Below are 25890 nucleotides of genomic sequence, written 5' to 3'. Positions count from 1 at the left end.
CTTTTAAAAGAAGAGATGGTACTAAAAAGAGTAATAAATCAGGAGCAATGCGATTTCCTGGAATGGTTTCAATCTGTTAAAAGTCAAGGAGGATTTTTCAGGTTTATTCCACTAACTCACCTTGCATTCCCACTCCTGTTTGGAGATCACATGGTTTTGGGTGACTATGCAAGTAACCTGGATGATACTGGCCAAGGTGTTCATAAGGTGTTCTCTTTAAGATACCACATATGCTCAGCCGTGCAAAGAGCAACGCTACCATCTGTTTAAAACAAAAAGATTACGCACAAAACAGAATTGGAGTGGATGTTGGAAAGGAATGTGATGCATTAATTGCATGGGGCAGGGCTGGAGAGGGGAGGTTCTTTTTCTGCCCACTGGATTCCAAACATCCATACACTGCACGGAACTATACTGTTACAGAATACAGCGACAAAATCTTCACCAGCTTGCAATAAATAATACCATGGTTTGTATCCTTGAAACACTCCTTCACAGGAAACTAAGCTGAATGATTCCTTTGGTTAGTTTTCAAATAATTTTGAAGACAATTAAATGTAATAGTCAAGATGAAATTGAATTTCAAATGTGTCAACATTGGCCTCTTTTCACAAAACAATTATACTGGTATAAAAGTAGATAATTAGCTGCTAAATGCAGATACTGAGCACTCGCACTTATGTGCCAGTTTAGTTTAAACTTTTATTGAAGTGATGCAGCTCCATTTCTTACTGATTACATGCTGAAAACATGGAGGACTTAGGCCCACCAAAGAATATTGTGGTAAAGATTAGCAACACAGAGGATACCATTTGTTAAAACACAGTCTTAAGTGTGCACTATTGTATTTGAAGAAATATTTATGCGAACTGCCTCATAATATTAGCTAGAAACAAAATCTTGATCAAATGATTGGCTAATTGCTTGAAGGCAATGCATACAAAACCACAACAGTTTATAAGGACTTAGCCAATGTCATGTTTGCACTTCTCATCTTCTCCCCAATGTTTGCAGTTCCCTTACTAATATTCAGGTAATGTTGAAATATACCATACCCGCTCCTGTCAAGGGGTTCTGAGACCAAACTGCCAGCTGAAAGTAGGAGATAGTAGGAACTGCAGATGCTGGAGAATCTGAGATAACAAGGTGTAGAGCTGGATTGAACACAGCAGGCCAAGCAGCAGGAAGGCCCATCCCCATCTCCTACTTACTAACCTCATCCTGCCCCCTTGACCTGTCCATCCTCCCTGGACTGACCTATCTCCTCCCTACCTCCCCACCTACACTCACCTTTACTGGCTCCATTCCGCTCCCCCCCCCGCTTTGACCTGTCTGTCTCCTCTCCACCTATCTTCTCCTCTATCCATCTTCTATCCACCTCCCCCTCTGTCCCTATTTATTTCAGAACCCCGTTCCCCTCCCCCATTTCTGAAGAAGGGTCTAGGCCCAAAACGTCAGCCTTCCTGCTCCTCTGATGCTGCTTGGCCTGCTGTGTTCATCCAGCTCTACACCTTACAGCTGAAAGTAGGGGCCAACTTATACACAACTAATATTTTCAAAGGTTTTAAAGTGTACACTTTCCGATCACTTTGCTATCTGCTCATGGCAGAACGTCATCTGACTACAGAATTGACAGGTCAGAGACCATTGCCACCAACTGTGTCTCCATAACACGTGCAAAGAGAGCCAAAAATTAATATTCACTATTTATGAATCAGTAACTTCCATGTGGACAGACATTGCTTTCGTATTAAACCAGATAAAATCAGCACTTAATTTTTTCCACTTTTCTCAGGGCAAAGATTCAAATAAATCTGCAAACAATGTCCATTCTGGCAATTTTAACTGATGTAGTTTGCAATAATCTTTAAATGCAGCCACACACTAGATTTTTCCACGTCTGCATCTATTATTAGGCATCTGCTGAAGCCAAGTGCTTCCTCCAATTTCAAATGTTCTATCATAACTTGAACTCTCTAGCTGCTGCCCAATTATTGGTCTACTATGAAATCTAAATGATTAAACTTCAACTGGATTGCTTGAGATGCTGTTTCTTCTTGATTCCATATTGTCACATTACGCAGTAAGATTCTCAGGAACACAGTGCACACCGATGAGGTGGCAAACTTGCCTACACAGACGTTAACACAAGGAACAGAACAGCTGCATTTTAATTAAGAAATTGGACTTCAGCAATGAGTAATGGGTTTGGATTTTTGGCCAAAGGCCAACATTTACAAAAGATCAGCTATCAGTAGAGTTGTCGTCCCAACAGTAGTGCATTAGCACTTTTGACAGAACTTTACACTTGTTTCCTTTCTTGAAGATACTGATTTGCAACAATAAAGTGTTCTAATAGTGTTGACTGTCCTCTGATAAACTTCAGCAGTGAGCTTCTGTAGTGAATAGATCAAAACTGCTATTAAAAACAAGTCTTTCATGGATTTTAAATTTGAGTTCTTTCCTTAACCCTCATTCCACAAGGAATTGATTGCAACATGGAGACTCATTTGATTTTACTGTGGTCAATATATTTTTGCGTCTTTAAACACTTAATACAAATTGAGCAATGACTGAATAAACAAAAAGTAATGATATCTTGGCAGGCTGGTTAAAAATCAAACCAGAAGGTATGCGAGCAGCATGATGAAGGGGGTCTAGGCCCAAAACGTCAGCCTCTCTGCTCCTATGATGCTGCTTGGCCTGCTGTGTTCATCCAGCCCTGCATCTTGTTGTAACAGATTGGTTCACATTATCATTAGATGTTGGATAGCTTGTAGTAACTACAGTCCCTGAAGACCAAAGGGCCGATCCCTCAGAGACAACAGGTGGTAGTTTAACCTGAAGGTTGCCACACCTCAGACAAGGGGAGACATCAAAGAGGAAGGACTTCAGGGTAACTTTAGCCAATGCGGAAAGTGAATGCAGAGCATCGCAAACCAGTTGTCCAGCCAATGAGCTATGCAAAAATGAATTTATCTTATTCCAAAAAACAGTACTTCTCACCAAGTTAGAAGTTTGTCAGTTTGAAAACTGCATTTTTATTTGCATGCAATAGAATCCAGCCTTACAAAAGGAGATACACCACATGTAATCTGTGCAATATTGCAAGGTGAGGAGTGACAGTGTGCAATTTAATTGTTGTTTTGAGTCTGTCAAGTTGTAAAAGCACAAGAACAGACTGTTTCAAAGCCACAAGGTGCACTGGTTTGATGTATAGTAACAATGCCTATGAAATACCTTATAATGTATTTGTAACTAATGAAAACAATTTAATAAAAAAAAACTTAGTTTATTCCTGCAGCTGTACACCATATGTACCTTGCACTTCCCAACCACAATTTTCTAAACGAGGAACAGCAATAATATACTGCTCTGAAGTAGTTTCTATTTGAATATCTTGTTAAAAACACAAAGGTTTTATCTTCATCTTAAACAGAAGTGGAACAGTGGGTCATGCTGCTGTGATCACATCCCTACCTCTGGGTCAGAAGGCCCAGGTTCAACTCCCACCTGCTCCATGGCATGTCATGACACATCTGAACTGGTTGATTAAAATATCCAAATAAAATATGGGAGGGAGGTGGTGGAAAAAAAACGTTCAAACAAACCAATAAGATTAAATAGTTTTGAATAACAAAACTCATGAAAAGAAGAAATGGATTTCTTTTAAATAACTGCATTATTTACTGCTCATCCAAAAATTCTGGATATCTCAACTCAATCACAGCTAATGGTGTAGTTTTGAATTATAGCTACTGACCTAACATGGCAAATGTATACGAGGTACATACTATGACTTATGGACACCAGTTACGTTGGGCGTGTTATTGACCTCATTTAAACCCTAGATCACTTCACAAAAAATAGCTGTAGAAATAAATGTTGGAGATTATGCAAAATCTAATTGCAATCTGGTTTTCAGCAAATCATTTGCTGGCATTGACCAGAACCAGCCTTTAGCTAACAAGGCCTTTACAAGACTATCAAAATTGCAATGGTGTCTGAAAACAACAAATGCTGGAGATCACAGTGGGTCAAGCAGCATTTCGAATCTAGATGCTAACAATTTGAAACTAGATGACTCATCAGAACTGAAGTGTGAAGGGGACATCATTTAATGCTACAGTTTGGGGAGGGTGTTGAACTCAATACTGAGTCCAGAAAGTTGTAAAGTGCCTAGTCTGAAGAGATGTTATAGGGTCATAGACTCTGAGCTGTACAGCATGGAGACAGACCCTTCGGTCCAACTCATCCATGCTGATCAGATATTCTAAATTAACCTAGTCCCATTTGCCAGTATTTGGCCCATAGCCCTCTAAACCCTTCTATTCATATACCCATCCAGATGCCTTTTAAAATATTGTAATTGTACCAACCACCATCACTTCCTCTGGCAGCTCATTCCATACATGCACCATCCTCTGCATGAAAAAGTTGCCCCTTAGGCCTCTTAAATCTTTCCCCTCTCACCTTAAATCTATGTCCTCCAGTTTTGGACTCCCCACCCTGGAGAAAAGACCTTGGCTATTCACCCTTTCCATGCCTCTCATGATCTGACAAACCTCTATAAGGTCACCCCTTAGCGTCCGATGCTCCAGGGAAAATAGCCCCAGCCTATTTGTCCTCACCTTATAGCTCAAGCCCTCCAACCCTAGCAACATTCTTGTAAATATTTTCTGCACCCTTTCAAGTTTCACAACCTCCTTCCTATAGCAGGGAAACCAGAATTGAATGCAGTATTCCAAAAATGACCTAATCATGTCCTGTACAGCCGCAACATGACCGCCCAACTCCTATACTCAATGCACTGACCAATAAAGGCAAGCATACCAAATGCCTTCTTCACTATCCTGTCTACCTGGAACTCCACTTTCAAGGAACTATGAATCTGCACTCCAAGGTCTGTGTTCAGCAACACTCGCCAAGACCTTACCATTAAGTGTATAAGTCCTGCCCTGATTTGCCTTTTCAAAATGCAGCACCTCACATTTATCTAAAATGAACTCCATCTGCCACTCCTTGGCCCATTGGCCCTGTTTTACTCTGAGGTTACCTTCTTCACTGTCTACTACATCTCCAATTTTGGTGTCATCTGCAAACTTACTAGTTACGTTCACATCCAAATCATTTATATAAGTGAGAAAAAGCAGTGGACCTAGCACCAATCCTTGCAACACACTTCTGGCCACAGGTCTCCAGTCTCAAAAGCAAGTCTTCACCACTACCTTGTCTTCTATCTTCGTGCCAGCTCTGTATCCAAATAACTAGTTCTCCCTGTATTCCATGTGATCTAACTGCCAACCAATCTACTACAAGGGACCCTGTCGAATGCCTTACTGAAGTACATATAGATCATGTACACTGCTCCGCCCCCAATGTTCTTTGTTACTTCTTCAAAAAAATCTGTCAAGTTAGTGATAAACGATTTCCCACACACAAAGCCATGTTGACTATGCCTAATGAATCATTGCATTTCCAAATACATGTAAATCCGGTCCCTCAGGATTGCATCCAACTTGCCCTCCACGATGTCAGGCTCACCAGTCTATAGTTCCCTGGCTCTTCCTTACCACTTTTCTCAAATAAGGGCACCACGTTAGCCAACCTCCAGTCTTCCAGCTCCTCATCTGTGGCTATCAATGACAAGAAATATCTCAGCAAGGGGCCCAGCAATCACTTCCCTAGCTTCCCAGAGAGTTTTAGGGTACACCTGATCAGGTCCTGGGGATGTATCCACCTTTATGCATTTTAAGACATCCAGCACCACCTCCTCTGGAACATGGACATTTTTCATGTTGTCGCTATTTATTTCCCTATGTTCTCTATCTTCCATATCCTTCTCCACAGTAAACACTGATGCAAAATACTTGTTTAGTATCTCCCCCCACCTCACACATAGGCAGCCCTACCGAGCTTGCTGATGTTCTTCCTCCAGTTTGCGCTATGATTCACTGGAGCACTGATTGCATGCCAAGGACAGAAAAGTGGGCATGTGAGCAGAACGCTGTGTTAAATGGGAAGGTCAAGGTCATGCTTGCGGACGGACTGTTCTATAAAGCGGTCACCCAGTCTGCATTTGGTTTCTCTAACATACAGTAGGCCACATTGGATGCAGCGAGTACAATACACAAGACTGGAGGTGGTACAGGTGAAATGCTGCTTCACCTGGAAAGACTGTTTAGGCCCTTGGATGGTGAGCAGGGAGGAGGTGCAGATGGTGTTGCATCTTCTACAGTTACATGGGAAGGTGCCATGGGAAGGGGAGGTGGTGTTAGTGGTCAATGAATGGAACGATTCCTGCAAAATGCAGGCGGGGGTGGGAAGATGCATTTGGTGGAGGCATTCTGCTGGAGTTGTCTGAAATGGCAGAGAATGATCCTTCGAATGCAGAGGTTGGTGGTATGAAAAGTGAGGACAAGGGGGACCCAATCACGCTATTGACAGTGATAGGAAGAGGAAAGGGCAGAAGCACAGATGATAGGTTGGATGCGGTCAAGGGCCCTGTCAACCATAGTGGGTAGGAAACCACAGTTATGGAAGAAGCAAGCCATGACAGCAGTGCTGTTTTGTCTCCACTGGTGTAAAAAGTCACCATAGTCTTATCAGACAATAGAGCTGCTATCTCACTACAGAGAGACAACTGGTTATGGCTTAACTGTAGGGTCACCACACTTCAGGCAAGGGAAGAGGTTGAGAAAGTAGGATCTTTATAGTAACCTCAGCCAGTGTGGGAATTGAACCCACATTGTTGGTGTCACTCCGCATTGCAGACCAGCATGCTAGTCCGTACCAACCAAAAGATTATCACTTGATCAAAACAAACATACATATTGACAGTAGTATTTGGATGGGTTTCTTTTCGTAACAGAATTGCAAAGAAAGACTGGAGAGAGATGAAGTGGTTTCTGTTGAGGTTCGTTCTGAGCTGCTCTGTGATGCAGGACTCTGTGCTCTACGATCTTGTTCCACAGGATGCACACCGAGACAAATATCGACTGTGCCTGGAGGAGTTGCCCTTGACTGAGATTTGCAGACTGGCACATTCCAAGGTCCAGGATTATGTGCTAAGGGACGCACTGAAGCTTGGGGTTTCCACTGTAAAAGTGCAGCGGGGAAGAGACCACCATCCAAGAACTTTCAGCTAAAGTACAATGGGGATCTGTTCAGTTACGGGACCATGCGATGCCTCAAAATATATGTAAACAGTATCTTCCATAAGTAAGAAATACCTTTGGACTTGTTGGAACCGGTCAGGAATGTCAAACTCCACATATGCAAAGCTGAACTGCTTTAGTGATTATGTACATAAAAAGTTTTTGTGAATAAAAGTATATTTTTGAAATAAAATTTGAAAAAAGAAAACGCGCCCACCAATGCATGCACATTGCAATGATATTATTAGCACGAGGTAGAGGATTATAATGTGTGACATTATAAACATGCTACACATACATCTCTGCACAGCTGGAAACTGTCCACACAAGATTGCCACTGCCCTAAAAATCTGGTCATACTGGTAAAGAAAAATAGGAATTTTACATTTAAACAGCAGAAACCTCAACACATCACTTTTAGTACTACAATAAAGAGTTTACAAAAGGTTCGACAATATCCTCAATCAAAAGCAAGTGGAACCAGTTTAGATTGGGAAACTTTATCAGCATGGACAAGTTACATGACTCTGACTCTATAACTAAGGATACCACAAGTTAACAAAAGGAATGCATTAAAGGTAATTAGAGATCAACTCCTAACGAGCAGCACAGTGCCTCAGTGGTTAGCACTGCTGCCTCACAGCACCAGGGACCCAGCCTCGGGCGACTATCTGTGTGAAGTACGCACGTTCTCCCCGTGTCGGCATGGGTTTCCTCCGGGTGCTCCGGTTTCCTCCCACAGTCCAAAGATGTGTAGGGTATGTGGATTGGCTATGCTAAATTGCCCAGTGCCCAGGGATGTTTAGGTTAGGTGGGTTAGACATGAGAAATGGTCTGGGTGGGATGCTCTTCAGATGGGCAGTGTGGACTTGTTGGGCCTGTTTCCATACTGTAGGGATTCCATGATAAATATTCTTCCAAACAAGAAAATAAACAACAACATCAAGTGCCCATCAACAAAATGTGCCAAAATTCACCTATAGCTCTTCTTTCCACCAGAAAAGCTTTCAAATCTGTTTGATGCAGCAAGTTAGCAGATGCAGAAAACAGATTCCCAGGATGTTGAAGAGGTTCTGGATTGGACAACAAATCAAATCATTCCCAACCCAAAATGTACATTAAACTTGAAAACAGATCAATAATGCAAAGGAAAATTAATGATAATGTGTGGATGGATTACTTGTCTTAGAGAGATTGAGTAGTTTAGGACTATACTCCCTACGGGTTAGATGACAAGAGGTCTAAACGAGGTACAGAAGATGCTAAAGGGGATTTACATTGTAGCAAGAATATTCCTCATATGGGAAAGTCCAGAACAAGTGGTCATAGTTTTGGAATAAGAGGTAGCAGGTTTGAAGAGAAATCACTAAGTGTCATGAATCGTTGGAATTCACTACACCAGAGTGTGGTAGATGCTGGGACATTGCGTATGTTTAAGAACGAGATGGGCAGATTTTTAAATAATAATGGTTCGAAGGGTTATGGGGAGGAGGCAGGAAAGTAGTGTCAATACAGAGATGATATCAGCTATGATAGCTTTGAATGGAGCAGCCGGCTCATGGGGCTGAATTCCATGCTCCTACTTCCTTTATTCTCTCAAGACTCTAATTCTAGAGAGAGTATTCTTACTCCACTGCCATTTAAAAACTTAGTGCTGCGCAGCTGTGACATCAATGCAAGGCTGCTCCAACGTCCTGAAACCCTTACACTGCACCCCACCTCAAAGTTCTCTTACTCGTCAGAAAATTTTAAGTTACATTTATATATTTTCCTGAACAAGTTACTTAGATTACTTCTTTCTACATTTATCGCACATTTTATCAACGTCTCTTCTGCCCTCCCCAAACCTTTGGCTTAATTCATCTGCGTAGACAGACAGACAGAGATAATCCATAGTAAGATATGGAAGCATGAGGTAAAGTTGGTGATTCTGCTTGTTCTCTCACATTTGTTAAATCAGAGATTCAATTGATCTGCCTGAAGGAACTTGTGGTGATTCAACTGCAGGATTGTCCAAATGAGCTGCTCTAAGAGGGAGGGAAAGAGGGGAGGGCTGAAATGCAGAAAATAGGTTGGCTGAGGAACTTAAGGAGGCCATCCTAAGTATTACAAATCAAAATCTTCCAGCCCCTTTCAGTTATGAAGAAGTCAAAGGAACCAAAATGTTAAGTGTTTTTCTCTCTCCATAGATGCTATCAGACCTGCCGAGTTTCTTGAGATATGTTTTTGTTCCTGGTATATTTAATGATTACTATGAATTTCAGTATTTAGTACCAGTGTGTAATAGTGTGACTTTGAAATCTAAGCCTGAGGACAGTACTTGACTTTGCTTTCTCCTCCATATCGGTCTTGAATCAGAACGGATCTTTTACCATATGCTATGATACCCGATTGAGTGATCTAGATTAATTACCCTTTATCTATGATAGGGAGACAACATGAATGGGGTAACTTTACAGTATAATTTAGGCATGTAAAAAGTGTCTCAATTCAATATTTAATTGGACTATTCTCAAACTATATCGCTTTGTCAGAGAGAACGTTGCCTAATAGCTGAAAAAAATAATTTATCATTTCACCATCTTCCAAATACATAACTGAGCACTGAACTGCGTAGCTAGAATATAGTTAATTGTTTTCAATGACAACAAACACAGCTCAAGTGAATGTTAGATTTCAGCAGGCCTAGTTTTTAACCTCTCTCCCGCTTTGTTAAATAATTTCACATAGATCAGAAATAAAATGGCAGCACAGAAAGCTGTACAAATCTCACCAGGATGCTAAGAAGCCTGATTAGCTAATGGTGGCCAGAGGAAAACATTTCAGTGCTGACCTATACATTAACACGATTTTATCTTGAGTTATTAGTTCAGCTAGGCAAAAAGCATGGTCCACCAATATACTTGTTTCTGCAAATAGGAGTAATTCTGATAAAGTGAGCATGCACAAGTTTTAATTTATTTGCAATGAAAAGCTGCTCCTCAAAATGTATCAGTGAAACTGGAACAGATCCAAAATATACAAAACTGCAGCCTCTTATTTGTCGCTATAACAAGATTTTCAGTATTTCTGTCGAAAAAAAAAACAATCAAGTATTCTCGCATCACAACCAGTGTATTTCCACATCAACATTTCCTTTTCATCTCAAAGCAAAGCAGAAACTGTTCACTTTGCAGTGATTTATGTTTCGTCACTTAGGAAAGATAATTTTTTTTTAAAATTAAGTTTTTCCACGCATCACAAAATAAACAAGTCTTCATCCCATCGTGCCTGTGCCAACACTTCAGTTGAGTTACCTGATCAAGTTCAGTACGCTATGTCCCCTTAGTACTGTTTTTTTTTTGCTTCAAGTACTTACCCAATTTGGTTTCATGTTACTACTGATTCTGCTTCCACTCACCACCGTACAGTCAGTACATTCTAGATCACAACTGAATTGAAACTGTTGCATCATATTGCTACTAGCTCTTTTGCTGATCACCTCAAGAGTTATTAACTCTTCAACCACTGGGGAGTTGCTCCACACTTTATCAAAACAATGATCACGAATGAACACCTGCTATATTAATCTGCCTTGCTCAGGTTAACCCAATATTCAACAATGTCTCCACTAACTGTATGCCCTCATTTCTGATACCATTTTATTAAATCTCTTCTGCACTTTTTCCAAGTCCTTAGCATTGTTTCAAAATATGCCAGAATAGGTTGCAACACTTAGCCCAGGCCTAGCCAATATAGCATTAAGCTTTAGCTTAACTTCCTTGTGCTTACATTTTGCCACTATTATTAAAGCATTTGCAGCAGTTGGTTTTCAACAGCACCTCAACCTGTACTGCCACCTTCAAAGATTTGTCTATTATTACTTTCCACAATCCTGGATTAATATCTCCAACCACAGCCTAAGCACTGACAACTGGCCTTTTTACCTACTAGCTTTCATACACCATTTCTAAAAAAAAGGCAGATATGTAACATTTGCAACCCACCAGTGCTCTGGCAGAGAAAGATCCAAAGTGCTTGCGCACAATTTTGGAATATGCATATAATTCTGGTTGCCTTTCTATTGGAAGACGGTGCAGAAAAGATTTACAAGGATTTGGCAGGACTGGAGGATTACAGCTATGGGGAGAGGCCGAATAGGCCAGGGTATTTTCCCCCTGGAACGGAGACCGAGGGATCACCTTATAGAGGTTTATAAAATCACAAGGGGCATGGATAGGGTAACCAGCCAAGGTCTTCTTATGAGGGTGGGGGGAGTCCAAAACTAGAGGTTTAAGGTGAGACGGGAATGATTTAAAAAAGGACCCGAGGGTAACTTTTTCACGCAGAGGATGGTACATGTATGAAATGAGCTGTCACAGGCAGTGGTGGAAGCTAGCACAATTGCAACATTTAAAAAGGCATCTGGATGGGTATATGAATAGGATAGGTTTAGAGGGACATAGTCCAAATGCTGGCAAACGGAACCAGGTCAGATTGGGATGTTTGGTTAACATGGACAAGTTAGCCCAAAGGGTCTGACTCCATGCTGTACGGCCCTACATTTTGTATCTAAGCCATGGCTTCTGTGTTCACAAGATGATGTCCTTTTCAGTCCCTGCCCGGCCCCCATCTTTCTTTTGACAATCCTCTTACTCATTACATAGTTACTAAGTCTTCTAGGTTCTTTTCTTACTTTAGCACCAATTCTTACACCGTGCCCCATTCCTTTTTCGATTTCCTCTGTATTTTCCCCATATACAGTTGGTTTGCATCCACATTAAAAACTTTACAATTGCCATAAACCTGTCTAATTTTAACCGCCATTGTTTTATCTGGAGAGCTTGAACTTTCAATTCTCTTTCTCACCCTCTTTTCTAGAAATGTGTTTATTCTACCCAAACTATCTTGTCTTTAATAAGGTTCCCATTGTTCCATGACATTTTAGGTATCAATTTTTGACTCCAGTCCACATGTACCAGGTTCCTTTTCAACTCACTGAAATTAGCCCCCCTCCACTAAAGTATTTTTGCACTTAATTGTAACATATCTTTTCCCCTAACTATTCTAAATTTGAGATTAAGATCACTGCTCCACAAATGCTCAAAACTAAACATATGTCCACATGGCCCATTTCATTCTCTAAAGGCTTCCTTCCCTTTTTACTCACTGTTTAAGAAAGGTCTGTGCACATTCATGATTTTCTTCTCCTTTAGCTTTTGTGATACCCCAATATATACCAGAATAAATTAAATCTTCAGTTATCACCACCTTGGAGTTCTTACATCTTAGGTAATTTGTCCATTACTTTGCTCCAATCTCTCCTTCCCACTATTTGATGGCCTACCAATTTGCATGCCACATAATAGCTCCTTAATGCAAACCCAATCGACTTTTTACAGCTCAATTATATCACTTCTACACAAAAAAATCATTATAGCACTGAAATGCCACAAAAACAAATCTCCTCCCTCAGCTTTCCTGAATATTGTAGTCAGGAACAACAAATTTTTTTAAAATGCCTGCTCTTAACCTATTTGCAGCTCAATAACTGTATTGATCATATTTGTAGTATTTACAAACATGGACACCAAACCCAACTTGTGTTTAACCATGCCATTTCCATCTCCCAGTCTCCTATGTACCTCATTTCCCTGCTTTATTGTTTTATCCCAGTTTCCACCCCTGCAAAATTATGTTAAATCATCCCTCTTAATATTTGCGACTCTATTGTCAAGAACAGCGGTGCTAGCTGTGTTAGATTTAACAGAACACTTCCTCAAACACAATGCACCTCCCCAAACTGGCCCATTTCCCCAGAAATTTGAGGCCTTTACTGCTGCACAATTTCTTCAACACATTAGTCTATCAGTGTGACATACCCTGGTGAAATATAATGAAAGTAAAAGCCAGTTTTTAATTCAGATACACAAACACAAATTAGGAAGAACAGCCATTTAGCCCCTCAATCATGCTCCACTATTCAATAAAAGTGATAGGTCTGATCATTTCCTCAACCTTAACATTCCTACCTATCCGAGATAACCTTTGAACCTCTGGTTTGTCAAGATTCTACGTCTGCTGTTAAAAATATTCAGTGACCTTGCCTCCATTCTATGTGGAAAGAAGTCCAAAAGAGTCATCAACTCAAAATTCTTCCTCCTCTCCACAATAAATGGAAGACCACTTATAAATGAGCTGCTTAGTTCTAGCCTCTCTCAAAAGGGGAAAACACCCTTTTGGCAATCTTCAATTACAAACTTCATTAGCTAAACATGAATCTGTTTGAAAAAATGCCACTGGGTTAAGAATTCGATTGAATAAATCAGTAAATGCTTCTACTGACAATATTCGAGTATGTTACAAATTACAAATATTTCCACAGAGTGCAAACAATGGATTCTCAATGAACAGATAAGAACTTAACATTTTCTGCACCAGATTAAAAAAAAGTGGCTAGATCTGTAACAATTTTCCTTTGGATGGCAATTAATAAATAAAATTAAACTGACTTGCCAAGGGCTTTAAAACCAGAAAGCTAATGCGATTCATACAATGCCAGAGGTTGAGAGATTATTTTTATGTAATTGATCTTGTACATGTAAGGTATCAAAACAGTGTCAGCAATGGAATGTTAAATTGGGGCAGGGCAGAAATGTGGAAAGATTGCTTTTACACAATTGGTCCTGTGCTTTCAAATTTTGACATTTAAAATTCCTATTAGAATGTAAAAACATAGCTTGCCACTGAAAATGGTTTGAAGGTGGGGCAGGGTAAAAATGTGGAGAAGATAAAAAAGATGAAATTGTGGTGAAGTAAAGAGATTCCTTGCACGTTAACAGGCACCATCTGTTTGGTCATGGCAGCTTCACTGCAAAGAATAAGCCAGGAATAGCTTTGATCAGTCAGTCTTCACAGCACTGGAACAGATGGCCAACATCTGTAACGTGGATTTAGAAGTAATCCTTCCATATCAAATTATGGACACTCAGAACGAATAACTATTTTGACAATGCATCCCAACTAAAACAACTGTCATTGTAACAAGACAGCTGCAGAAAGTTATTTCATTGATTAACACACCTCAATACAGTACTATCTGCATGACTCATTTGGAAGCAGTCTTTACATTAATGGAAGATGATGGTGTGATAAAAGTGTGTTAAAGACCACGAAATTTTAGCAATAGTGTAGTCAGAGGTTATCATCTGTGATTTGGTCAGGGCAGCATAAGTGTTTAAACAGTACGGAAGGTGACCTGAAGCAATCAGATTGAAGAGTTTTGGCAGAAACAAGTAGCTTGGAACAAATTTGTGTGGACAGGGAGTTCGAGATGGAGTGGTGGTTACTGGAATAGGTTGGATGCATGCATGTGTGGATTTCTGGTGGAAAATTATGATAGCTGTTTTGAAATGAACGGGGAAATTCCCAAAGTTCAAAAAGGTACAAATAACAAAAGAAGTTACCAAATGTGGCAATCAAGAGAAGAATTGGTGAAGGACTGAAAGAATGAACAAGTTGTGAGGAAAAGAGGTGTTGGAAGATGTAAAAAAATCCCTGTTGTTCTGGGCAGTTGAGATTACAGTTTTGGAAAGCACTATCAAAGGTGGTTTGGTGAGTTGTTGCAGCATAGACAATGGGTAGGGGGAAGGACAATACTGATCTAAAAAAAAATCAAACATAGATAAACTTGATCTTAAAATGTTGTTTTTGAATAGGTCTTGCTTGAGTTTGAGACTTAATATGGGTAGAAACAAAGATAAGTCCTACAAATGGGAGTAGGAAATAGTGAGCAGAAGGATAGGAATGGGGTAGCAAAAGGTAAAGGAGAAGGGATAGTAGGGCTGATAAGCAGCAGGACACTATTAGAAGAGACAAGGAGGAGAGAGAGTTGAGAGCTAGAAGTTGATTTAGTGAAACTGGGGAGAGAAAAAGAAAGTCCCAAGTGCTGGTGTTAGGTGAGGAGGGACAAACAATGGTTAGAAATCAGTTTATTTCTGTTACTTGGTTAAGTAGCTTTAATCTTAATATGATTCAACCATACTGAAGTTCTACTTCCTGCAATTAAATGTCACAGTGGAAGCATCATACTCACATAAGGTTAGCAAGAAATCAATTTATTAATAATGTTCAAGTAGTTTACAATATAATTCCCAAGAGTCTAGCTTGAGACAATGTCGACCATGAGATCCTTAATACAAACAAAAATATGGGACTATGGGTGGGTAGAAGTCAACAGGATACAGGGCTTGCCTATTGCTCCAAGTGGTGCAATTTCTGGCTAACAAAAAAAAAATCAAATTTTTAGTTCATAAACTACAGAAATGATAGTTGAAATTCATTAATTAAAATTCCATAAGTTTTTAATTTTATGAGCAATACTCCAAGCACTTATCATTGGCATTGAATGTTGTGTAAAGCTTTCTTAATTCCATACTGTAGCTTTACAAGAACACCCCATTCTATATTAGTGTACATTTATTTCCTTGCTATGTCCAAGCAACTCGTCTTCTTTCGCTAAAGTAGCAGTAACAGTTGAAATGATGGAGTATTTATTCTATTAGCTTTAAAAAAAGTGCACTGGAACACCCTAAGATATTTCCTAGCAGTACTATTTAAATGTATCTTCTTCTCAGGCCAAGTAGAAATTAATACCAAATTAGAACATCTGACCTTGTCTGTTGGGGATATGACAAACTTACACCAAAGAGACCTATAAAAATACTAAGCTTCCTTTTTACAAGCATATCTGTTTCTTCATGAGAAGGATACAATACATTATTTAGTTAGCTTTTTTCCCCATGTAACTGCATGATTCAGCAGCATTAGACATGAAATTTGAGAGTCACTGTAGATAAATACTGCAGATAAAATGAATGTCTGACCTCTTCAAGACTCTTCTTCTGGGGCTAAATCAGAATGTTATTTAAATCATCAGGAAAAAGTAATTTTGTCAACTTTAACACAGATGAAGAAAAACATGTTCGGGAAAATAATATGTAGCGACAGTGACTTTTCACCTCTAGGATCAGGTATCAAATCCAGTAATGTCAAAACTCATAATGGAGGTCAATGACAGTTAAGCTATTTCAGATGAGTCGATTCATCTCAAAGCACCAAGATAAATCATTTAATAATTCACTTATTTCTACTACATTACTATGAATTCCTTGGGGTGGTACAATTAGTGTACAGTATTATATCAATAAAAATTGATGTTTGTTGAGGAATACAGACAAAAGCTTAGTTTAAAATCAAATGACAATTTTGTACTTCTTCAGCACTGCCCTAATTTTCAGCCAGGTTTTACGGGCCCAAATCCTGGAATAAGGATTGAACTATCTCAAGTGGGTAAGACATCAAATTTGAATTTTTTTTTTGTTTTATTTGTGAACATTCTATCAGTAGGAGAGTCAAAGAAATAATAATCATTTTGTTAATAAACTTCATGTGAAGTTGTTTTCACTTAAAATGTTTAGGTTACAAAATGTGTAGCAGATCATGTACAATTTCAAGGTCAAAGCTAAGGCTGTGGAGCAGCTTGACTGCAGGACAACTTGGAACATTGAAACAGGAGTAAACCATTCAACCCCTCGAGCCTGCTCCACCATTCTGAAAGATGATCTGTCGCCAAACTCCATAGGCCTGCCCTCTTGGCTATTCTCTGCACTTGGGCATTTTAAATAGCTATGTACCCGAACCCCAAATCTTACTGGTCATCCACCGTATTTAACTTTGTGCCTTCTAAAAAAAAAAAAGAGCTTTCTTTTCTCGGTCTAAAATGGATAACCTCACACTTGTCTACATTAAAACCTACCTGCCACAGCTTTGCCCCTTCAGCTAATCTATCAACATCTGTTATAATTTTATGCTGTCATCACCACTGACTCCAATGCTGCCCAATTGTGTCATCAGCAAATTTGGATATTTGACTTTTTACACCATTACCCAAGGCATTAGTGAAAATTGTGAATAATTGAGGCCCCAAACACAGATCCCCATGGGGCACCAGTCACATCCTGCTAATTTGAGTACTTACTCATTATTCCAACTGTTTCTTGCCATTCAACCAATTTCCTATCCATGCCAGTAATTTGCCCTTAATTCTGTAGCCTTCCACCTTTGTTAAAGTTCTACACAAGAGACTATTAACAAAGGCCTTCCAGAAGTCCATATAAGCAGCATTCGTCAACTTACCTCTATTCACTACCTTTGCCACCTCTTCAAAAAACTGAGGTTTGTCAGGCTGACCTACTCTTCATGAATCCGTACTGATTCTGCCTGATTACCTCAAAAAAAAAACCTTGGTTAATCAGTTATCCTAACCTTGATTATAGATTCCAACAATTTCCCTACCATAGATAATAGGCTAACTGGTCTGCAATTTGCTAATTTCCCTTTTTCACCCTTCAAGAGTAGAATGACATGAACAAGTTTCCAATCCAGCGATATAATTCCTGAATCCAGGGAACACTGAAAAATTATGGCTAGGACATGCTATTACATAAGAACACAAGAACTAGGAGCAGGAGTAGGCTGTCTGGCCCTTCGAGCCTGCTCCGCCATTCAATAAGATCATGACTGATCTTTTCGTGGACTCAGATCCACTTACCCGCGTTCTCACCGTATCCCTTAATTCTTTTATTGTTCAAAAAAAAAAGCTACCTTTTTTTTAAAAAACGTTTACTGAAGTAGCATCAACTACTTCACTGGGCAAGGAATTCCATAGATTAACAACCCTCTGGGTGAAGAAATTCCTTCTCAATTCAGTCCTAAATCTGCTCCCTCTAATCTTGAGGCTATGCCCTCTTGTCCTAGCTTCACCTGCCAGTGGAAACATCCTTCTACTTCTATCTTATCTATTCCCTTCATAATTTTATGTTTCTATAAGATCCCCGCTCAATCTTCCGAATTCCAATGAATATAATCCCAATCTACTCAGTCTCTCCTCATAAGCCAATCCCCTCAACTCCGGAATCAACCTAGTGAACCTCCTTTGCACTCCCTCCAGTGCCAATACGTCCTTTCTCAAGTAAGGAGACCAAAACTGCACACAGTACTCCAGGTGTGGCCTCACCAGCACCTTGTACAGCTGCAACATAACCTCTCTGCTTTTTATTTCAATCCCTTTAGCAGTGAAGGACAAAATTCCATTTGCCTTCCTAATTACTTGTTGTACCTGCAGACCTACCTTCTGCGATTCATGCACAAGGACACCCAGGTCTCTCTGCATAGCAGCATGCTGCAACTTTTTACCATTCAAGTAATAATCCTTTTTACTATTACTCCTACCAAAATGTATGACTTCACATTTATTTACACTGTATTCCAACTGCCAGACCTTTGCCCACTCACTCAACGTATCTATGTTCCTCTGCAAAGTTTCACAGTCCTCTGCACACTTTGCTCTGCCACTCATCTTAGTGTCATCTGCAAACTTTGACACCCTACACGTGGTTCCCAACTCCAAATCATCTATATAAATTGTAAATAACTGCAGTCCCAACACCGATCCCTGAGGCACACCACTAGTCACTGACTGCCAGCTAGGACAGCACTCATTTATCCCCACTCTGCTTCCTGTTAGTCAACCAATCCTCTATCCATGCTAATACTTTACCCTAAATGCCATGCATCCTTATCTTATGCAGTTACGGGCACACAAAAAAAAACTAAATTAAATACTTACCATAATGTGGTTTTCGCGAAGCCGATATCAAAAATCCTGCAAAAGATACTTCCCACAGGTGGAAAGTAGAATGCAGTTAAGACTGTTTAAATATTTTCACTTGTTAGCTGCATCTAGCACATTATTGCTATTGCTAGTTTTTTGCACCTCAAATTTTTTTAGCTTCAGATACTGGAATTGCAACTTGTGGCTCTAATGTTAACTAAATTGGCATTGAACTGAAAAAAATAAGCAAAACAGTTTTTCATAGTATTCTTTATAGAAAGAAAAGCTGGGTTCAGGTTTGCTATTTTGTTGTAGCATTGGTTATTGTCTTCAAATTATTAAAAATATGCTCTTTTCACAATGCAATCTTCAATTATTCACTCAGCATATGCAGGAAAAATTCACAAATAAACAATTATTTAACACATCACAGAAAAGTTATAATCAAGTCATTTTGTTTGAAGAAATCTCAAACTGTATGAATCATGTTTTGAACCCGATTTCACAGAAGATGGTGTCAGCAGACAATAAGACACAAGAGTAGAGGTAAGCCAACAAGTCTGTTCTGGTATTCAATAAGATTATAGCTGATCTAATAATCCTCAACTCCACTTTCGTGACTTCCAACCCCTCCCCCTACTTCACCCTTGATATAGTTACTGATTAAAAAGGTGTCTCAGGCATGAATTGCAAGGAAAATGATCCCTCATCATTTACACTGCCAAGTCACCCATGCATCTTGTACTTCAAAAAGTTACCTCTCATTCTTCTAAATGAAGTAAAGCCCAGACTACTCAACTTCTCTTCCCAAAAAAAATCCCTCTGGCTTGGATCAACCTAGTAAATCTTCTCTGGACTGTCTCCAATGCCAGTACATCTTTCATTAGAATACTGAATGATTTTAGTCCTATTATCTAAGCGTATTCAAGTGGTGCCTCGTATAGTTTTAGCAAGACTTCCCTATCTTTATACCCCATTTCTTCTATTAGTCAGCCAGACCACTATCATTACTGGAATACTACCCTCAATACTTACTTAAACACTTTTTGGAAATCCAAATATCTAACATTTAATTGCTCCACTTTACCTACCCTGCATGTTACCTCCATAATAAAAAAAAAAAGAGTTCTTTGTAAGTTTGTTCATTGCGATTTCCCTTTCACAACGTAATTTCTTGTTGGTTTTTAAAATTCCCAATCTTCTCATTTACCAGAGGTCTTTCTCACATAGTATCAACTTTGAAGAAAATAAATACAATCCATAAATGGTAGATTTATTCCCTTCCTTGAACCCTCCTGCTTCACTGGAATATATCTTGGCTACAGGCAAACTTTTTTCCCCTCAAACATCTGTTAGCACTGTTCCCTCACAGCCCCGGGGACCCGGGTTCAATTCCAGCCTCAGACAACTGCCTGTGCAGAGTTTGCACATTCTGTGTGTCTGCGGTGGGTTTCCTCCCACAGTCCAAAGATGTGCGGGTTAAGTGGATTGGCTATACTAAATTGCCCATATTGTCTAGAGTGGGAAATGCAGGGATGGGAGAGGGGGTGGGTCTGGGTGGGATGCTAGGTATGGACTCGATGAGCCAAATGGCCTGCTTTCACATTGTAGGGATTCTATGATGAGGATGACATCAGCCTTGCAACTTTGAACTGCATTTTGCCCCAACTACAGTGAAATTTCCACCTACTGGCTTTACTGCAAAGGTCATGTGCAGAAGAAAAAAAGTCAGCTAGCCAGTTAGAAGCCCACTCCAAACAGCAGATGGGCTAGATGTGTTTTCAGTGGGAATTTTACCCTTCACTGCGAGATGTCCCACCCTTGCGAGTTGCCAGCCAAAGAAATCGGCCTGTGGCTACAATCAGGCCCAGTAGCCCCACAGCACCATAATGAGCACTACAAGGGCTGCAGTCAGGCCTGATGGATCCTGGATCCAGTTAAGCCTGGGGCCTTTGAGCTTTTTTTCAGATAACTAGGGAGAGTGGGAGGGGTTGGAAGTCAGGAAAGTGGAGTTAAGGATTATTAGATCAGCTATAATCTTATTGAAGACCAGAGCAGACTTGCTGGCTTACCTCTACACCTATGCCTTATTGTCTGCTGACACTATCTTCTGTGAAATCAGGCTCAAAACATAATTCATACAGTTGAGATTTTTTTTCAAACAAAGTGACTTGATTATAATTTTTCTGAGTGATCTGGGACAGTCAATGGCCATCCTCCAGTGGTAAAACCTTTCATTCCGCCCCACCACAATTTTAAGCACATTTAACAAAAACATCCCATGCACGTTTGCTGGCCCACAACCACGTTAACCTTCCTCGGGCATCTTTAATTATTTATTAACCCATGATGGATGGGTTGCCAATTTTGGAACATCACATCTTCCGTACAAATACCCTTAACTACACTTGTGCAAGATTTCGTGGTTATCTCAACTTAATTCCTGCTAAGTGTCCACAAAACAAAACTGTTCTAACTTGCATTTGTTAAAAAAAATAAAGCATGTACCAGAACAACAGAATAAGAGATCAGTGAATATTTGACAACATTAAAGCTTTCCTAATTATGGAAGCATGTGCTGTGTCACAGGACAGGGGTTAAAATTATGGACCTTGCGGACTAGAGTTTCAATCCCATCATCGATAGGGTTGACGGTTAGAACCTTTCCCCCACCCCTCCAAGAGTGGAAATGTCTAATACTAGGGGACATGCATTTAAATGTGAGGGTGGAAAAGTTCAAAGGAGATGGGAGGGGCAAGATTTTTTTACAGAGAGTAGTAGGAGTTTGGAATGCTTTGCCAGGGTGCTTTCTTTAGTTTGTTTGTTAGATAGAGTTTGTTGGATTGTTTCCTTGATCTATAACTGTACAGAATTGAATTGCGTGCGATTATAAAAAGATATTTCATGAACCAACTACATTTTTGAAATAAAAATGTGACTCCAGATCTAGAGCAATGTGTTTTAACACTTCTGAAATGGCCCATCAAACCATCTCGCATTCAAGGCAGCTGTTCATGGCCACCTGTTATGAACAGACAATAAATGCTAATACCTTAACATTGACTGCCACACCCATCAAAACAAATAAACAAAAATTGTGTGGTCCATTGACATACAAAAAAACCCAAGGAAACTGCTAACAGATGTGCATTGAAAATCTGTGACAAACTTTTTCCAAGAATGGAGTACCAACATGTTGCAACTCTTGAAGTTTGCTATTCAGGAATTGTATAAATCTCAGTATGAAAAGGCATCAATCCATTTCTTGAAATGGAAGGGGGTAATTAGGAAACATTTATACATTAAAATCAACAATATTGTCTATGGCTTCACTAATTAAAGGATACTGCTAAATATGAAAGGAAACAAACTGCTTGAAAAGAAAAGATAATGGGGTAAAAACTAAAAAGAACTGCGGATGCTGTAAATCCGGAACAGGAACAAAAACAAAGTTGCTGGAAAAGCTCAGCAGGTCTGGCAGCATCTGTGGAGGAGAAAACAGAGTTAACGTTTCGGGTCCAGTGACGCTTCCTCAGATAATGGGGTGCCTTTTTAAGACATTGGTGGCACTAAATGTTAAGTCTGGGTAGGATGCATACTATGTTGTTGAAGTAAAAGGTAGAAATAGCAGAGGCTCTAGCCACAACCTTCTAAATCTTCCTTCGATCTGGTGTCATGCTCATTATGGAATACTGCAAATGTGACACCCCATTCAAAAAAACAAGGCGGCGAGAGATGATTCCATTAACTATAGCCTCCTCCATCCAAAATTCAAGCTGGACAAAACTAAGAGCACAGTTGCTTGGAAGCAAGAGTGCCATATAATACACCTGTTAGCAAAATTAAAATCCATTGGATTAAGGGGACAAAGGATAGGCAGCTAGTTAAATCACAGAAAACAGTGTGATAAACAATTGTTTATTAGACAAGGTAAAAGTATGCTCTGATTTGACACCCGAAGGTCGGTTTAGAAACTACTTTTGGATGTACTATAATGACAATTTTTGCTATCGGAATTTACTCTCTTAAAAGATTGATGGTTTGGGAAATTCTCTTCATCGAAGAGCAGTGTAGCCTTAGAATATTAGCATGGGCGAGATAGATTTTTAATTCAAAGGAATCGAGGATTATGGGTGGCAGAAGAGTTACGGTCACAATCTGATTAGCAATGATCTTATTAAATAGGAGAGCAGGCCTGAGGAGCCAAATGGTTTACGTTTATTCTTATTTCTTACGGAACGCAGAATTTAAAAGTTTGTTTACTATATTTCCAAGTTTTGTGTGACTGCAATGAACAAAGATAAGGTACTTCAGAGGACATAGGTTTATGAACTGGGCAGACTGGTAGCAGAAAATTCAACAAAGGACGTACTGAGTGCTGTAGCTTGTCAGAAATCAGATGCAATAAAGAGTAAAATAAAATTTTACAGAGTGTATGAACTGGAAAATTCATACACATCTTTGAAGATGGCAAGAAAAAGAGGAAAAAATGCAATGAGCTGGGTTTTATGAATTGACCACAGTACAAAGGCAATGCTAAACTTATTTATAAGTTACTTGTTCAGCTTCAGACAGGAGCTGGACACCACATTTCACGAAGAATGTCTGAGGATGTTTACTATAAAGGGTCAGTAACAGTTATTCAGAAGGCTAAAGCTGCTTGGAATGTTATCCTCACAGCAGAGAAAGTTAAGGTCAGATTTAATAATGATGATTTTGATAAGTATGAAGAAGCCATTTTCACTGACAAGAGATCAGTCTGCCAGACTGAGGTTTGAAACAGTATTCTTTTTTTTAAAATACACAAGTTGTTATAATATGGAACATACAAGAGTGAGCAGTGAAAGGAGATTGAATAATACTTTTATACAGCCATTGAGTCATATTGCATGGAAATTGGACCGAAGAGTCTATCAGTCCATGCCAAACATAATCCCAAACTAAACTAGTCCCACATCCCTCCAAACCTTTCCTATTTCAAGTACACATTCAAATAACCTCCAAGTTATGTGGCACTATCACCCGCTAAATGGGACAGACATTGAACAGATCTAACAACTCAAGACTGGGCATCCATAAGGCGCTGTGGGCCAATAGCAGAATTGTACTCTAGCACAATCTGTAACCTCCTGGCCCAGCATATCCCCCACTCAATCATTAATATTAAGGCAGGGAATCAACCCTGGTTCAATGAAGAGTGCAGGAGGGTATGTCAGGACCAGCAACAAGCTTACCTGAAGATGAGGTGTCAACTTGGTGAAGCCACCAAACACATACTGTTTGACATGCAAGCAGTCAAGCAGCAAGTGATAGACAGGGCTAAGCAATCCCACAACCAACAGATCAGATCTAAGCTCTGAAGTCCTGCCACATCCAGTCGCGAATGGTGGCGGACGATTAAACAACTCACTGGAGGAGGCAGTTCCACAAATATCCATGTCCTCAACGATGGAACAGTCCAGCTGAACAATGCAAACGATAAGGCTGAAGCATTTGCAACAATCTTCAGCCAGGAGTGCCGAGTGGATGATCCATCTTGGCCTCTTCCAGTGGTCCCCAGCATTACAGATACCAGTCTTCAGCCAATTTGATTCACTCCATGTGATATCAAGAAATGGTTGGAGAAACTGAACACTGCAAAGGCTACTTGGTCTGACAACATTCTTGCAATAGTACTGAAGACTTGTGCTCCAGAACTTGCTGCTCCCCTAGCTGAGCCAGCACAGTCCAGTTACAACACTGGCATCTACCTGACAATGTGGAAAATTGCCCAAGTATGTCCTCTATGCAAGAACCAGGACAAATCCAACCTGGTCAATTACCACCCCAGTCTACTTTCAAACATCAGTAAAAAGTGATGGAAGGGGTCATCAACAGTGCTAACAAGCAGCACCTGATCAGCGACGGCCAGTTCCCACCAGGGAAAATCAGCTCCTGACCTCATTACAGCCTTGGTTCAAACCTGAATTCCAGAGGTGAGGTGAGAGTGACAGCCCTTGAATTTTAAGGCTGCATTCGACCAAGCGTGGCATCAAGGAACCCTAACAAAACTGGAATCGATGGGTATCGGGGGCAAACACTCTGCTGGTTAGAGTCATGCCTGACACATATGAAGGTGGTCATGGTTGCTGTAGGTCAGTCATCTCAACTCCAGGACATCACGGCAGGAGTTCTTCAGGGTAGTGTCCTAGGCCCAAACATCTTCAGCAGGTTCATCAATGACCTTCCCTCCATCATAAGGTCAGAAGTGGGGATGTTTGCTGATTGCACAATGTTCAGCACCATTTGCAACTCCTCTGACACTGAAGCAGTCTGTATCCAAATGCAACAAGATCTAGACAATATCCAGGCTTGGGCTGACAAGTGGCAAGTAACGTCTGTGCCACACAAATGCCAGGCTGTGACCATCACCAGTAAGAGACAGAGACGATCTAACCATCACCACTTGACATTCAATGAATTCCCCATTACCAACATCCTGGAGTTATCACTGATCAGAAGCTCAACTGGACTCACCACACAGTGACAAGAAGAGCAGGTCATAAGCTAGGACTACTGCGGTGAATAACTCACCTCCTGACTCCCGAAAGCATATCCACCATCTACAAGGCACAAGTCAGGAGTGTGATGGAATACTCCCTACTTGTCTGGATGAGTGCAGCCCCAACACTCAAGAAGTTTGACGCCATCCAGGGCATCGCAGCCTGCTTGACTGGCGCTGCATCCACTCCCTCCACCATCAACGCTCAGTAGCAGCAGTGTGTACTTTCTACAAGATGCATCGCAAAATTCAAAGATCCTCAGACAGCATTTTCCAAATCAATGACTACTTCCATCTAGAAGAACAGCAGATATACGCGAACACCATCACCTTCAAGTACCCCTCCAAGCCACTCACCATTCTGACTTGGAAACAAATCACCGTTTCTTCATTGTTGCTGCGTCCAAATCCTGGAGTTTCCTCCCTAATGGCATTATGGGTCAACACACAGCAGGTGACTGCAGTGGTTCGAGAAGACAGCTCAGCACCACCTTCTCAAGAGTAACTAGGGATGGGCAATTAAAGCTAGCCACCCAGCG

General features: G+C 40.3%; 1 protein-coding gene across 1 annotated transcript in view; it reads right to left on the bottom strand.

The window, feature by feature from the left end:
• LOC109933384 (dnaJ homolog subfamily C member 5) overlaps positions 1–25890 on the bottom strand; it is a 66342-nt gene that overhangs the window by 37918 nt on the left and 2534 nt on the right. The window contains exon 2 of the mRNA XM_048608564.1: positions 18826–18873. Coding sequence (XP_048464521.1) covers positions 18826–18828 — 3 coding nt within the window. The 5' untranslated portion in view covers positions 18829–18873. The remainder of the gene's footprint in view (positions 1–18825; positions 18874–25890) is intronic.

Source organism: Rhincodon typus, chromosome 19 (genome assembly GCF_021869965.1).
Source record: "Rhincodon typus isolate 14 chromosome 19, sRhiTyp1.1, whole genome shotgun sequence".
Lineage (NCBI taxonomy): Eukaryota > Metazoa > Chordata > Chondrichthyes > Orectolobiformes > Rhincodontidae > Rhincodon > Rhincodon typus.
Note: the sequence above shows the minus strand (reverse complement) of the source record. Positions and strands in the feature narration are given on the sequence as shown.